This window comes from Schistocerca nitens, chromosome 9, assembly GCF_023898315.1.
Source record: "Schistocerca nitens isolate TAMUIC-IGC-003100 chromosome 9, iqSchNite1.1, whole genome shotgun sequence".
Classification (NCBI taxonomy): domain Eukaryota; kingdom Metazoa; phylum Arthropoda; class Insecta; order Orthoptera; family Acrididae; genus Schistocerca; species Schistocerca nitens.
Genome location: NC_064622.1, coordinates 440095269 through 440111588, shown reverse-complemented (window position 1 = coordinate 440111588; position 16320 = coordinate 440095269). Strand labels below are relative to the sequence as shown.

General features: G+C 48.1%; 1 protein-coding gene across 1 annotated transcript in view; it reads right to left on the bottom strand.

Moving 5' to 3' along the window:
- Nucleotides 1–9581, bottom strand: part of LOC126204302 (unconventional myosin-XVIIIa) — a 410872-nt gene extending 401291 nt beyond the window's left edge. The window contains exon 1 of the mRNA XM_049938689.1: nucleotides 7743–9581. Within this exon, the coding sequence (XP_049794646.1) occupies nucleotides 7743–9581 (1839 nt within the window). The remainder of the gene's footprint in view (nucleotides 1–7742) is intronic.
- Nucleotides 9582–16320: the final 6739 nt, after the last annotated feature.

Here is a 16320-nt window from a genome sequence, read left to right as displayed (position 1 = left end):
ATGCTAGCGCTCCATGTGGTAACATGTCACATTGCAGCGAACAGAAGACAAGCGACTTCTTTGATCAAATCTACAGCGAGGCCCTAGATTTGATCAAGTGTTGGACTACATTTGACAAAGTTCCCTATTACACCATCAAATATCTTTGACAAAGATATTGGACAAAGATATGTGACAAAGAAATTTGATAGTGTAATACCGGCCTAAGGGTGGGCCAATACCATATTGAATTCCAGCATTATCGATGGTGGGCGCCAAGAACTTGTAAGTCATTTTCAGCCAGATGTCCGGATATTTTTGATCACATAGTGTACCTCGGCCACGGAGGCGGGTTATACTCTGCTAGTGGTGCTCATCTTAAAAGGCAAACTCATTTGAGCCTACACACTATTCATATCGTTTATGGATATCGTTTGTCGTGAGGCTTCGTTGGAGATAAGACTTCAGTGGCAAATTGCTCGTCCACTTAACTCAGGACTTACTGTGAAGAAATAAATCACCGCGGAACGATACGGAACCTTAAAACACCGTTGGAAAACAGTTATGGACCAACACGGTAAGACAAACTGTGTTTTAGAAAGGCGGGAAATGTTTGTCCTTTTCTATCACTGGAATTACTGCATATGATCTCCAGATCAGAGATATACCATATTTAACCCTGGCAATATGAACAGGGGAGGGGGTACCTTATGCCCACCATTGGAAAATATTGTAATCTAGTCGTGTACTTTATAGTTTTAAATTTTCATAATAAATATTTATTGTTCCTAAGGAATTCTTCTACCAGATTCCATAACTGTTTTAATTTTTTCAACTTAAACATTTAAGTCCTAGCAGTAAACGCGACTTTTGAGAATGACTGTCATATTCAATATTTTGAGGTTCTGGACCCTACTTGTGCGTCACTATCGCTTTGACAATTTTGTGGTTAATAAAAGTCAACAACAATTAACAATGTTTTAATTTTTTGTGGTGGCCATAAAGTGCGAACCCCCCCCCCCTTCCCTCCTGCCCCGGTTGTAATTGGTTCTTCTAACACGTTGACTGCTAGCGTTAACGGCTGAAAATTGCAACCTCACGTTTGTGTCCAAGATCAGTCTCCAATTCACTAAGTTCAAATTTCCGCAAAAAAAAGTCTTGGGTTTCTTCGACGCAATGCAAACTATAAAACAACTTTATTAATTACCATACGTCCATGCAACGTGAGCACTAATTTGAAAATTGTATTCTTTAGTATACGAGATTTGGTCTAACGGCGATATCACCATTATCTCTCAATATCTTGTCTGACGCCCTGCGTCTGCGCCATAAAGTTATCACGACTAAAAAGGACAAAAGGCGTAAGTGGAAAATATCGTCGCTTACCCCAACGCCTCGTACGTTACAAAGGTGTTTTATTTGCTCTCTGCAGACGCCCGTCTTAACGGCTATACAATTGTCAACAATCTTACGCCCCTCCACATAAATCTCGAACTCGTTCCAGTCGGTTACGTTCAAAATTTCGCAAAAAATAGCGAGTCTTGAAAAGTGAAGTGATGGCGCAAGTTGTGACGAGCGGAAATTGGTGAGCGCTGCGCTGCGCTCCGTCGAAGAAGCCGGTAGACGGACGGGTGTCCGCCCTGCTTACAAACGGTGCTCGTTTGTTATCGCGCGCAGCGGCTGCAGCCTCTAATGGACGGTGGAGAACCGACAAAAAACAGGCGATGCCAGTCACGGCTCTGAACGCGGCCTGCATCTCGACTCACACACACACACACACACACACACACACACACACACACACATGATGAAAGAGGAGGGGAAGGGGTAGGGGGGAGACATACACCTTCGACTGCCCCTTCTTCAGCGTCTGTACGGTTTGCTTCATAAAGCGTAGCGGCACAAAAAGAAGAGTGGCGGGGGAAATAAGTGAGTTACTAATGGGGCGCGTGGAGTGACTGTGAAATCTACAACGCGGCGCGCTGTTGGCGGACAGGATTAATTAAGAACGGCGCTTTGGACGCGTAAGATATTGCCGCGGGTGTGCCCCGGGCCTAAAAAGACAAGGCGGAGGCGTCGGCGATGGCGACGTCGACGGCGATATTTTACGACATCGGCGGTCGGTCGCGGTTGGTCGGACCGCCGAGTTCTCACGGAGTCGCTGGCCAGCCTCCGTCTGCGAGAGACGAGCCCACATGGTTAGACAGGACCACACAGCTGCACCCCTGAAAACGTGGCGCAGCCGAAGCCCGCGCAAGACACAGGTGGATGAGGTAAATAATGGACTGGCGTGTCTTCAGTGGCACTGCTTCTGAAATATCGTGCACGTCTCACGCTTTTAGTAGTGCATTAGGACAACGCAGCGTGCAAGTAGTAAGGGTACTAGCACTAACGCACGGCTTTCCGGGCGGGAAGGAGCGCCTGGTCCCTGGCACGAATCCGCCCGGCGGATTTGTGTCGAGGTGCGGTGAACCGGCCAGTCTGTGGCTTGTTTTTAGGCGGTTTTCCATCCGCCTCGGCGAATGCGTGCTGGTTCCCCTTATTCCGCCTGTTACGCCATGTCGCCCATTGCTGCGCAAACAAGCTCTCCGCGTACGCGTACACCACCATTACTCTACCACGCAAACATAGGGGTTACACTTGTCTGGTGTGAGACGTTCCCTAGGGAGTCCACCGGGGGCCGAATCGCACAATAACCCTGGGTTCGGTGTGGGGCGACGGAGGGGTGAAGTGGACTGCGGCAGTCGTGGGGTTGCGGACCACTGCGGCTGCGGCGGGGACGGAGCCCCTCCGTCGTTTCTAGGTCCCCGGTTAACATACAATACAATATATACAGGGGTACTAGTAAGGCGTACTTCTTAGTAGTCGATCTAGGGAGAGTGGCATGAGAAGTTTTACCCGGCACTGACGTACCGAAGTGTTGCGACCCTCATCACGACATAGCGGCGATCATGCGGTTAGCGTTCAAGCTCCGTAATCGAAAGACCGCTGGATCGACTCTCACCCATCTTTTTTTTAATTTACATTCTTGCCACACTACTCATATTATTTCACACATATTACGTTTATTTGTATGAAATTTTATTGAATTTCCTATGTTATTTGGTTCTTCGCTAATTTTTATTTTTTCGACAAATATTATAACTGTTGACAGGTAGCCGGTCGCGGTGGTCTCGCGGTTCTAGGCGCGCAGTCCGGAACCGTGCGACTGCTACGGTCGCAGGTTCGAATCCTGCCTCGGGCATGGATGTGTGTGATGTCCTTAGTTAGGTTTAAGTAGTTCTAAGTTCTAGGGGACTGATGACCACAGCAGTTGAGTCCCATAGTGCTCAGAGCCATTTGAACCATTTGTTGACAGGTAGACAACCAAACGCACAAAGTTTTCCTGAAAATGTTTGCCAGTCGTGATTTCCGAAATTCTGTTTACATGCAATCGGGCAAGGTAAAAAAAAAACTGCTTCCGACTTGGACGTTTCGATCTGCAGACACAGGTTTCAAGGACGAGAGGCACGCTTTGAATCTCAAGTCAAACGTCGATAAATAACGATGTAAATATCTTTATTCAAAGATATAATGAGTTAGAATGTGCCATAATATGAGGGTAGTATACGATTAATCGTCGGATGAGTTTTTGACATTATAGGTTGCAGGATATTCTTCAGACAGACACGGAAAACATCAATTAAAACATCTACTACACCAACTGAATGCAATTTTATATCTAAATTGAAGGTGGAAGGGGGAGAAAATAACTGAAAGGGAACGGATTACTGATGTTAACTGCGTTGGGAAATTACGCCAAATCAGCGGCGACGAGTGAATACGTGTGCCGCACAGGGATTCGAACCCGGAATCTCCTGCTTATTACAGGCAGGTTCGTTAACCAGTGCGCCAAACGGGACGCAGTGTTGCCGCAACTGCGCGGACTATCTCGGCACACCCACAGTCCCTCCGACCGCCGTCTATCCGCAGACCCTGGCCAGCCGCCCACTGTGGCCGTGCAGTTCTAGGCGCTTCAGTCTGGAACCGCGCTACCGCGACGGTCGCCGGTTCGATTCCTGCCTCGGGCATGGGTTAGTTAGGTTTAAGTAGTTCTAAGTTGTAGGGGACTGATGACCTCAGCTGTTAAGTCCCACCATAGTGCTCAGAGCCATTTGAACCATCATTTAGACCCTGGCCATTTCCTCCATGCTCCCTACTCTGAGATTCCTGCAGGAGGTTCGACGTACTCGTGCACCCGCAATGAAGGTGGATCCGTTGCCCATCTAGGCGGAACAGTTATATCAATGCAATTTCTCCGCCTGCTCAAGGAATCTTCAGAGTTTCTAAGGAAAAACAAAGCTCGTTAACATTTCGAAAACTTTCTGTAAACCATGCTTAAAGCAAATTTTTCGTGAATATCGGTACCGAAAATTGGCGGGGTACGACTGAATGTATTTTAATAGGACCTCAATGAGATTCATTTCTCGTTCGTCGTCAGTTAAATATGAACAAGTCTGAACGCTTATAATGTTTCTAGCTTGCCTACAGAAATGAAAGTCGCAGTAGTGTCTCTTTTGCGATGTTTAAGAATAATGCGTGTGAAGTGTGTATAAATGGCTCTGAGCACTATGGGACTTAACATCTATGGTCATCAGTCCCCTAGAACTTAGAACTACTTAAACCTAACTAACCTAAGGACAGCACACAGCACCCAGCCATCACGAGGCAGAGAAAATACCTGACCCCGCCGGGAATCGAACCCGGGAACCCGGGCGTGGGAAGCGAGAACGCTACCGCACGACCACGAGATGCGGGCAAGTGTGTATAAAAATATTGAATAAGACCAAACAGACCAGACTGAAAGTCAATTGTGAAAAAAATATAAAATTATTTACAAAAAATTTAACGTCGATACTACGGTAGGGAAAGACAAGAACGATGATAAACAATATCGCAGTAAAGAATAGGGTGAAATAAAACATTTATATCTTTGTATAACTACAGAAGAGGAAAAAGATAAGTTATTACTAGCTCTTCTGCTGTTTCTGATTCTCATGTTACTATTGTTAGATAAAGATAGTGTGTAGCGTTGAACGCTAGCAGATGTTCTTTCGACTTGATAAAAAAGGGGTGTATCAGGTTACTGATGAAAATATATGTGTAAAAGTGAGTTCATTGTATTATTTCAATAACATGCCAGCCAGTAACTGCAATGTTTTAATTGATAAGAGAGAATATTTTTCAGCTATCAAGAAGACGAAAGCAGGAAACATGGAAATTCCATTAAAGTAGCATTCGAAGGAGAGATTCAGGAGAAGTAAGATCTTTTAGGTACTTAGTATTGTGACATCTGCTTGGGAGAAATAAGCAGACCCATATAAAACTTACAAAATCATCTTAAATAAATTTCCTTTAATTTACGTCTAGGGTCACAAACGTCTATAATGACGACCTTCAGATCTGTGTTTTATGAAAACAGTGTCCTAATGTACCGCAGCCATAGTGGCATCGTCAAATGTTAAATGCGAGTGTTAATGACCACATGACTCGTGCATATGCAGTTATATATATATATATATATATATATATATATATATATATATATATATATATATATATATAAATGACGATGCTGGTGCTGATTTTGCATTTAACCTTTGACGATGCCACTATGGCTGCAGTACATTACGACACTGTTTTTATAAAACACAGATCTAGATGGTCATTATAGACCGAAACCGGTAATCTGTGAACAAAAAGTTTGTGACCACAGACGTAAATTAAAGGAAATTTGTTCTATATATGGGTCACTGTTTTATTCGCGACAATGTTGCAGCTTGGGAAATCATCTTGATTAGGATACATTGCGAAGAAACTGCCTGGGACGAAGAATCATCGAAAGAAATATTTCAGGAAAGAGAGACAGGTGTAGAGGAAATTGAAACGAAATTAACAAAGGCAGAAGTTAGCAGCAGATTAAGGGAAAGGGTGTAGGACAGAGAAGCGGCTAGTGTCCGGTAGACACCTGCCTTAAGACAGCTGAAGGAGAGAAGAGAGGATCTTGACACACAGGGGACGCGTCTTCTAGGTGGGTATCGGTTTCTCCGATGATTTTATACTGAGGGAACGCACTATTTCTCGAAACAAACTCGCCCTGCAGCTAAAAGGCTCGTAATGTCGCACGCAGCTCCCTGGCTAGGTTGCGATAAGGGAGTGCCCACTCGAGGGTCGCACTGCCCGGAAACAAGGCCGCCATTCACGACCGTGTACAGCTCAGCAGGGAGACTCACAGGGATGGGCGATAGCCGCTGTTCACGCTACCCAGCCTGAGGTCACACGATACTACAGCACACGGTCTCTCCGTCTGACGTTTTACTCCAATAGGCAGGGCAGCACCCAGACTGAATAATAAGTATGGGAACCACTTCAGAAGTTGGCTTAACCGTGTGACGGCTGTGCGAGTGTCAAAATACAAAGGTAAGGAGCTCAGTCCCAGGTTGGCCTTTGGATAATTTCTGGCGCTTTGCCAGTGTTCATCCTCTACAAATGCTTTCTGCGTATCAAAAGAGAAACGTCAAGACGGGGTCCCAGCTGAATATAGCGCCCCTTCCCCACAACGGTTTGGGCGAGTCGCCTCTCTCGTCAGACAAAAGCAACGGAAAACGCGAAACGTCAAATAGAAAATAAAACACTTTTTAATTTCCAGATACTGAACAGTATTATTGATACACATAATATTTACATTTAACTACAAGGCATTTAGCACTTTCGTTGAAATTTTAATATATCACGAAAAAATGCATTTTCATGCGATTAGTACCTGAAAATAAAAAAATGTAATTTATTTGATTTACTATTTCTTGATTAAAATTTCAATTTGGTAACGTTAACAGAATTCAAATAAAAGAAAAATGATACTAATGAGATTCAGGTCCGAAAGTTCGCGATTACAAGTCTAGAACACTATGGACTCTGCTATTGACGATCCTGTTACAATACTCGAAATGTTTGACGCTTTTATAAAACAGATTTTTTTTATTGCACGTCTAGATTCCTTTACTTTTTTTTAAAAAAAGGACCGTTTCCGTTGCACATGAACCTGCGTCAGATATGATTTTATCTCTTACCCGTCCAACAAAATTTAAATGCTGCGTCACTAGACACTATTTTATCTTGTGGTTTAGCATCTAACTTTTTCTGGCAAGTGGAAAGGGTTATTCGTGTAACCGATGGAATCAGATCTGACGATCGTTCATGTGCTACCGAAACCGATAATTTTAAACAACTGAAGCAATTTAAAGAGACAATAAAAAAGTTTCTTACACAACAAGTGAGATTTTCCCCGCAGACAACAAGTCAATTAGTTGCGACCTCTATGCTTGATGGCGCTAGACAGAATTGGAAATCGACCTTTCCGAGTCTTTTTAGCTGTGTTCTACTGTTTTAGTAAACTGATTTCCGGGCAGTGATCTTCACATATGGCGTGTCTGAAGAAGTCGAAGAGGATCACCCAACAAGGCCCCATTGCAAGTAATTATTCCATAGGCCGTGTTACTTTATGAACATATTGCAGTGAAAAGAAAATGTTACATGTGATGATATCTTTGCAACTGGGAGGGGGAGACATTAATCGGATAAGTAAAAGAAGTTACGGAGGATGTAGCAGTTAAGTAGAGGTAGATAGATTAGCACAGTACAGGAAGAGATGAAGGGTAGCATTAAATCAGAGGAGAGAGCGACGTAAGTAGGCGGCGGCAGGAGCAGACAAAGCGCGGCTTTACCTCCGCGAGCAGGGCGTCGATGTCCTTGTAGTCGGCGCCCACGCACGGCTTGCGGGCGAGCGCGCGCCTCTCCAGCTCCTCCCACGGAACGGCCTCCGCCGCCGCCGCCCTGCGCCCCGGCGGCCTCCTGGGGGCGGCGGTGCCTGCCCCCGGGGGCGTCGTCGTCTTGGAGGCGGCCCCCGCGCGGGCGCCTCGCACCGCAGCCGCCGCCGCCGGGGGCTTTCGGGCGGGCGGCGTCACCTTGGCGCGCGGAGACGCCTTCTGCTCCGGCCCACCCCTGGTCCGCGGACTCGCCCTTTTGGTCACGTCCTCCGAGGACAGCTGCTGGCCCTTCTTCGGTGACACGTCCTCCGTGGAGCTCTGGCGGCTGTTGCGCCGCGCGCCATTCCTGCCGCTCAAGTTCTCCGACGACAGCCGGCCGTTGACACCCTTCGTCACTCTAGCAGCCGGGTCCTCTGACGATGAAACGCTGCCGCTGCGAGACTGTCCATTTCTGGTGTCCTCCGAAGACTCGATGCTCTTGCGCCTGCCATCTTTGGCCAGTGGGCCGTCATCCCCGTTCGCCACTTTAGCGTCCTCTCCCCCGACATCAGAGGAGAGACTGCCGCTCTTCTCCTTCATGTACTTCAGCACTCCTCTCGGTGGCTGCTGCTTATATCTGCCCTTCACCACCCTCGCTTCCACTTCACCTTGCTTGTGGTCCTTCCTCTGGACAGACACCTTCCTGACAACTCCAGTTTTCCTTCCCTCTTCCACTTTGATCTTCTGAGGCGAGGATTTCTTCTCTGGCGCCGGGAGTTTCTGCTCTGGAGGCGGCGCATTCTCCCCTTCGTCCATTACCGTGCTGGCCATCTCCGTCACTTGCTCTGTGGGCGTCACTTCCACCCGGATCCTGAGCGCCTCAGCCGGCACCTTCTCCTCCCCGTCCATCACCAGCTGGTCCACAAAGGGCTGTTTCTCGCTGCGCACGGTGACCACCTGATCGGCAGTTTCCTCCAGCACCATCTGCTCCGCATACTGCTTAGCGTCGCCTCCTCCAACCTGCTCCGCGCTATCCGTCTCGTCCCGGTCGGCGAGATCGTCGGCAGAGTGGTGCGCTGCCCCGCCGCCGAGGATGTCCGTCAGGTCCTCCGCGGACAGGTTGAGGAAGTTCTCGCCGGCCAGCCTGTTGCCCACCGCTTCGCTGTGCCCCTTCACGTCGTACTCGGTGGCCGGCGAGTGGCGCCCGTTCCGGGCCCTCATGGCGCCCTTGTCGAGGCAGGCCCTCGAGCCCTTGTCCAGGATGTCGGACGGCTTGGCGCGGCACCAGCCCTTGATGTTCTGCACGAGGCTCTCGGACGAGTGGTGCGCCGAGGCGGCGGCGTCCCTGGCCCTGGCCAGCACCGGCGTGCCGGCGCCCCGCGGCCGCTCCTTCCCTTCCGACGTCCGCACCATGACTGCGGCGTGACCGGCGACGTGCTCGCTGACCCGCTGGTTTCTCTTCTTTCTCCTGGCGCTGAGCCGCGTGCCGTCAGCTGACCGGGCCAGACCGGTGCCCGGCGGTGGGGGGACGCCTTCGCACTCGTCCTCGCGGTCGCCGGCGCCCGCCTTGGCGGCAGACGCGAGCGTCGCGGCGGCGTGCAGCCGGTTGGACGCCTCGGCGCCGATGCCCCCTCCCCCTCCGCGGTCCCCCTGGCTCTCTAGCGAGCAGCGGCGCAACTTCTCGATGCCGGCGCCGTGCGCCTCGCCCGTGCACGCTTTGTGCAGCTGCTGGCGCTTGCTGCGCGGCGTCGACTGCGAATGGGAGTCGATGTCCGGACCGCCGCGGAGCGAGTTCTCGAAGGCGCGCAGTTGCAACATTTTCCCGTGCCGCTCGACCTGCTGGCGCCTACGCGCTTTTATCCTCTACTACAGTCTCTTCGCCTCACGCTTTACTACCGTGCATAACTTTTCACTCACAAGAAGCCTCCCATTATTAATTAGCGGCAGTATCAGAAACCAAACTTGTATCACTCCGAGTTGCCATACAGTCGTATTCAAACCAGCCTCCACGAAACGACGAAATTCGGTTTCTGCCTCGCAGGCCGTACTACAAGCCTAAACTCTGCGCACACAAGAACATCGTAAGGCTCCAAATTCGGGAAACGAAACAGAAAATAGTTTCACTAGAACCACAAGAATCAACACAATTAGGAGTCGTATCGTAGTCCAGTTTCCACAACAAACTCTCGTATTACAAGTCTACACTTTCTATTGTTTCTCATTTGTTCTAATAGAACGCAACACTCCTTAATTATGAGACGAAACAAAAAGATTTTCTCACTAGAGCCAAGTACTGTACATACTGCACATACGCTAATCTCCAAGCTACTAGTATGAAACGAATCGAAGTTCAGATTTTACCCGAGAGCCGAAAACCACGTATGGTCCCTGAAAAAGTTCCCTTACATTCGTTATACGTCACCAAATTCACGAGACGTAACCAAAAGTCTCACGAAAACTAAGAATTGACACCTCAATACACAGCGCAGGTATACCAATTTTGAGGCAAGCATTAAGAATAATAAGGGGAGTTTTTATTCTTGCATGGATTAGTAAACCAAATATAATCTATGCGAATGCTACCTTATATGTCACAATACACTGTGAGACTCCAAATTCATGAGGCGAAAGCACAAAATTGTCTCACTATCTGAACTTATACCGCAGGTAAACAAATCTCGAAGCCAGTGTTAGGAGACGAAGCGAAGATAAATTTTTACCACACACTCGTATTACAAAAGACAAATCCTGCAAAATTTTGTCACACGTCCTAATACATTGCAATGCTCCAAATTTATGAGGCGAAACTAGAAAATTGCATCAAGAATCAAGAATCCCCACTTCAACACACGGGGCGTAAACCAATTTCGAGGAAAGTAATAGAGGACGAATGCAAATATCATTGCTGTAAACGTTTCTCAAAAGTCAAATACAACGCTCCAAACCAAAGAGAGGAAAACCGTAAAAGTCACTGGAGCCAAAAAGGTCCACCATAAATGACAGGCATTCATAAAAGCGTAGAAAGTTGTTGTCCACGCAGTATTTTGTTTCAAGTCTATTTTTTCCTGTCCGATTGATGGCCACTGTCAAGAGCGACTCTGTACTTAATATTGAAACTAATGCAATATGTAATACGACGACTCAGCAAAAACAGAAAATGCATGTACTCGTTAACGGATTTCGTGCACTCGGTAACTTCGACTGACGATGGCTTCTAAACCAGATAGCGTGAAACAAAATCTTGTCTCGCATTCGGAATCTCATCCTGTGGAAGTAATTTTTCAAAAAATTGTTAATTTATAATTCGATTCAGCGGAAAATGTACACCATATCTTAAATCGGAAAAAAACTATCTTGCCGACATAAAGGACCCACATCGACAATAGGGGACGTCAACAACAGCGGAGAAAGTAAAATGTTGTCGTTCTACTGACGCGTTATTTTGTCTCCATCAAGTGCAGCGGGGAGAAACAGGGAACAACATCAAAAAAAGTATTTAGCAATATAATTATGCTGAGTGCCAACTCGATTGTTAATTACTTGCAATTAGTTTCAGTTTCACTATGAGAAAAAATGCAGGGGAACCTGAATTTATTGTCTTTCGGGTTAGCATTATCTTCAACTGCCGACCAGTTAGCACGCATCTAGATTAAGCCGTTTCCAGCATCATGTGGAAAGAATTTAAAAACGTTGTTACAACTTCAAATGAACTGGCCACCCAGACAGTTGACGCTGTGTTTGTACTATGCACTCAACTGTTTTTTTCTGTTGTTACGTTTCCTTATTTCTCGACAAGTCTAACAAGCACACAATTTTGAATAGCAGTGATGTAAATTCATTGCTCCGAGACAGTTTGGACTTTTGCTCGCCGGCGCCCCAGGTCGTGAGCGTCCAGTTATTCATCAATTAATGCTCGTAATCGGCTCAAATGACTGTCGACCTCCACAGTGCACCGGTCACGATACATTTACCTTGCGGTAAACAGCTAATGAGTCACAATTAGGCGAGCACGGTCCGAAGCGTATGCAAGGCCCTCGGAAGACCTCCAGCACAAAAAAAGAAATCCTTTCGTCGGGACTGCGCGAAGTATTGCAGTTTCTAAGAAGTAACGAGCTTCATCACCCAAGTCGTGCTGCGCTCTCGTTACAGAAGCTCAGGCATAAAATTAAACTGTAAGCGTCGTCGGCACGGAAAAACCGCGCGGTAATTACTTCCACGGGACTTGCAGCGAAAACGGGTGCGGTTAGTAGGAGAACATAAAAAGAGGAATGAACTGAGTTGTCCTCCGCTTCGTGGGTCAACGTCCACGCTTTTGTGTTGCGTAAAAAGAGTAACTGATTGAGTTCGCGACCAACTTTGAAAAGAGCTATTGCACTGATAACGTGCCCACCACTATGGCGCGTTGAAGAGATGTAATTTCACGCCCTCCACAGACGTTACCAGCTGGCGAACACACTGGATACACTGCGTGAAATCGTAATAACGATGCTATTCCTATACGCTAGATGTATTGTGCTTATCGGAGCAGCGTTGCTCATGTAAGTCTGTTAGTTTCGTGTGTTAGGTGGAGTTCGAACAGGATGCAAATACCGAGGTTGGCGATGTTCGCAGCGCCAAGAGGATACGCAGTCCGGTGCTTTGCTTGTTCGTCAAACACACGGCTACAAGATCGTTGACTGCACAAACGGAACCAGAGCAAAGCACTACACCAACCAATGAAGGCGCCAGACGGAGGTATAGCTGCAGAGTGTTCCTGGATGCACGATCAGGAATATATCCCTTGTTGTGATTCAGCCGTTTGGAATATTGCCGGAGCGCCGTTCTTGGCACGAATTCCAGAAGTCCACGGGCCAGGGTCTAGGACGGCCGGTCACACACAACCTACTTGGTTCACATCCAAAGGCAGTCGTCCTCAGCTGTTTAACGGCAGTCACGAACCGATGTACACACACCTGGTGATTCTTCAGCTCCGTCACGTGGGCAGCGTCAGGTGAAATCGAATTCACTGTCACTGAATATCTCTCTTGTGTTTAGCGACGCTCTCTCCCTTGCATCAGGTAGAATGCAGACTACAGGAAACGATATTTCTTCTGGGATAAATCTCGACGATACGGCGCAGATACTTCACTGCTGTTACGAGACAAACGTGCTCCTCTATAATGTCTGGAACAAATTCGCCATGCGATAAGGTAACCAGCAAATTTCCACTGCGGTAAATAGCACCATGGAGCAAGTCAGATTTGCATGATATGTTCCTAATGTACACTTATTTTCCCAGAGACCACAGTTCTCAGCATGATAATATAGAACGGAGCACGGCGATTTCCGAAGTCGTGGGAACTGAATATGATGGTCAAATGACACAGAAAAGCCGTATAAACAGTCGCGTGAAATGGGTATCGTAATGTACTACGATACCGAGGTATGAAATTATTTTCCACACCATAACACAGTTCCCTCGTGGTATACCAGGGAGTCTATATTCGAAGTGGCGGATTCCTAATATGGTGGTAAAATCAGATAAAACACGACGCATGAAAAGTACCTTAAATAGTAAGGTGATACGAAGCACAAATTCAACTTTTAACACGACACAGTTGCCGCCGTTGCGTAGCAGGCACTGGAAGATATTAAACAGGATTGTCGATTATAGAAATAGCGGAATCAGAACATGTTGAAAGACGAACATTTTTTTAGTATAACTGGTATCTGCAAGTTGGCCTGATTGCTCAATATTTACGTGGGATGTGGGCACTTCTTGTATTACGCCGTAGTTCGGTTTGAATGGTTGCGATGAATATCCCTTCTAACACGGTCGTAGCTGGGTGTGTCATTGGCTAACGGGCCGGGAAATTCCAGCTGAAACTATTTCGATGAAATTTGTCGATGTAGCGCTGAATAGTGTCTTTGGCTAAGTGGTGGAAACTGCGTCTAGTTGAAGCCGTGTCGATAAACACCCCCGATCACGTTCGAAGCTGAACAGCGTCTTCGGCCAATTAGTCGGTGGCAACTCCAACGCGACGCGGATTCGTCGGCGCGACCCGATCGGACAGTTAGCGTTCGAGTTGTGACGTAAGCGGCGGATAGTGGTGGCGCTGTCGCGCGGAGACAGCGACGGCCGCGTGCTGGCGACTGGGCGGCGCGCGGCCTACTGGAGAACTGCTGGAGAAGGAGGCGGCGGCTGCGGCGGAGGCCGCGGTGGCGCTACCGGCGGCGGCTGGAATGCCGCGGCGCGCTTCCCACACGCACCGGCACGCACTCGCACGTGCCGCCCCACGTGCAACCCAGTGTGCTGCGACGGGAGGGAGGAAGACAGAGGGGAGATGGGGAAAGAAGAAAAGACAGCGAAGAAGTGGAGGACGACACACGCGACAGTCGAGCGGCCGCACTCTGCAAAACCACTCTTGCTGCCTGCGTGTTGTCCCACTGTCGCTCTCGGCGAGGCGAAAGCGCTCTACTCGGCACGCAGCTGGCAACTGCGAATCGTCTGCAGTGTCCAACATTCGCCATGCGTCTTCCTTCTTAAACACCACCAGTAGAGAGGCCGACAAATCAATGTACCAAAAACATCGACAATTTGCACAACCACCACTATTCATACATCGATATCATACTATCGAAATTCAGATGTATATCTCCGTAGATCGGACTTTCATACTTCCGTACTTTTGTGTCTTTCACTCCAGCCTGTGATCACAAAAATCAGTCTATTGATGTCGGTCAATGGTGACCATCTCAAGATCTGCAGAAATGGCGGAAACCAAATACTAGGTGGTTATGATAGCTGTGGGCTGAAATAAGGTATTGCAGCGAAAATTGGTAGCTGTTCTAACGCATCAATGCGGAACCGATTTATGACGGAAAAAATTAGTTCCAATTTTGCCCACTAAGTGCAGACCTGGCTCTATAAATACAACAAGCACTCCGTCTTCAGGCCACAAGTGGCCCATCGGGACCATCCGACCGCCGTGTCATCCTCAGTTGAGGGTGCGGATAGGAGGGGCGTGTGGACAGCACACCGCTCTCCCGGTCGTTATGACGGTTTTCTTTGACCGGAGCCGCTACTATTCGGTCGAGTAGCTCCTCAATTGGCATCACGAGGCTGAGTGCACCCCGAAAAAATGGCAACAGCGAATGGCAGCCCGGATGGTCACCCATCCAAGTGCCGGCCACGCCTGATAGCGCTTAACTTCGGTGATCTGACGGGAACCGGTGAATCCACTGCGGCAAGGCCGTTGCCCCATAAATACAAGAAGCACGTGTACAAATGTTTCCATATGGAAACATGGATTGGATTAGGAACGGGATGTGGGCACAAGAGGTCAAACAAGTGAGAAAGGCATAATGTTTATGTTCTTAATGCTCACTTACACAGTTTGTTTAATATGAACACTGGGAGAGATCGATAAGATGCCGTACACCGCCAGTTTTGCACCTGGTGGTCAAAATTGGAACTAACTCTTTTCCAGCGTAAATCAGTTCGATATTAATGCATTAGAATCTCGACCAAGTTTCGCTGCCATTTAATAATTACAGCCCACGCTGCACCGCTGTGAGTAGCTGTACATTAATTATAACCACCCGGTACTACTAATGAACGGACTACATCTTGTAAACCAGGGTTGGCCAAGAATTCTACACATTTGCGGCCCGGTTGGTTCAAATGGCTCTGAGCACTATGGGACTTAACATCTTTGGTCATCAGTCCCCTAGAACTTAGAACTACTTAAACCTAACTAACCTAAGGACATCACACAACACCCAGCCATCACGAGGCAGAGAAAATCCCTGACCCCGCCGGGAATCGAACCCGGGAACCCGGGCGTGGGAAGCGAGAACGCTACCGCACGACCACGAGATGCGGGCTTTGCGGCCCGGGTGCGGGGCTGTGTCACCCGAGTGCACACATCCCTGTCTACCACGCCACGGCGAACAGGCGAAAGAGAGACAATGGAACGCTCCAGTTGCCAATGTAATCGCACAAGGAACAATGAATAGTTTGCATGTCGCTTCATACCCAACCCCCATTTCGATCACCTTCCCTCACACACATGGAAGGCGTCATATACCATTATCATATCCATCTCTGTCAATATGCCGCAAGGATGGCACGGATGAAGTTGTCTCTTGAATTGTATCACGTGCCGCGAAGAGGTTCCTTCATTTAGGTGAACAGGTCATAATCACACAGTATCGCATCTGATGTAGCGATGGGTGTTCGTGTATCTCTCTGTCTGTCTCTCTCTCTCTCTCTCTCTCTCTCTCTCTCTCTCTCTCTCTCTCCCCACCGCACTCCCTCCCCCGTACGCAGGAGAGCTCCCTCAAGGGGATCACCATATGGTATCATGCTCTGTTATGAAGAATACCGGAATGCAGTTGTCAGAAGGTGCGGTCTCTTTATTTTTAGAGCACAATGAAGGTGATGTCGCAAGAAATTGCACTCACCGTCTACCCCTGCGGTACAACTTGATGCAGATTGAACGCACGGGTATCTCAAGCCACAATGACCATCGCTTTGACACCAGCTGGTTCATGGCGCACGTTCTGTGGGCGAGGA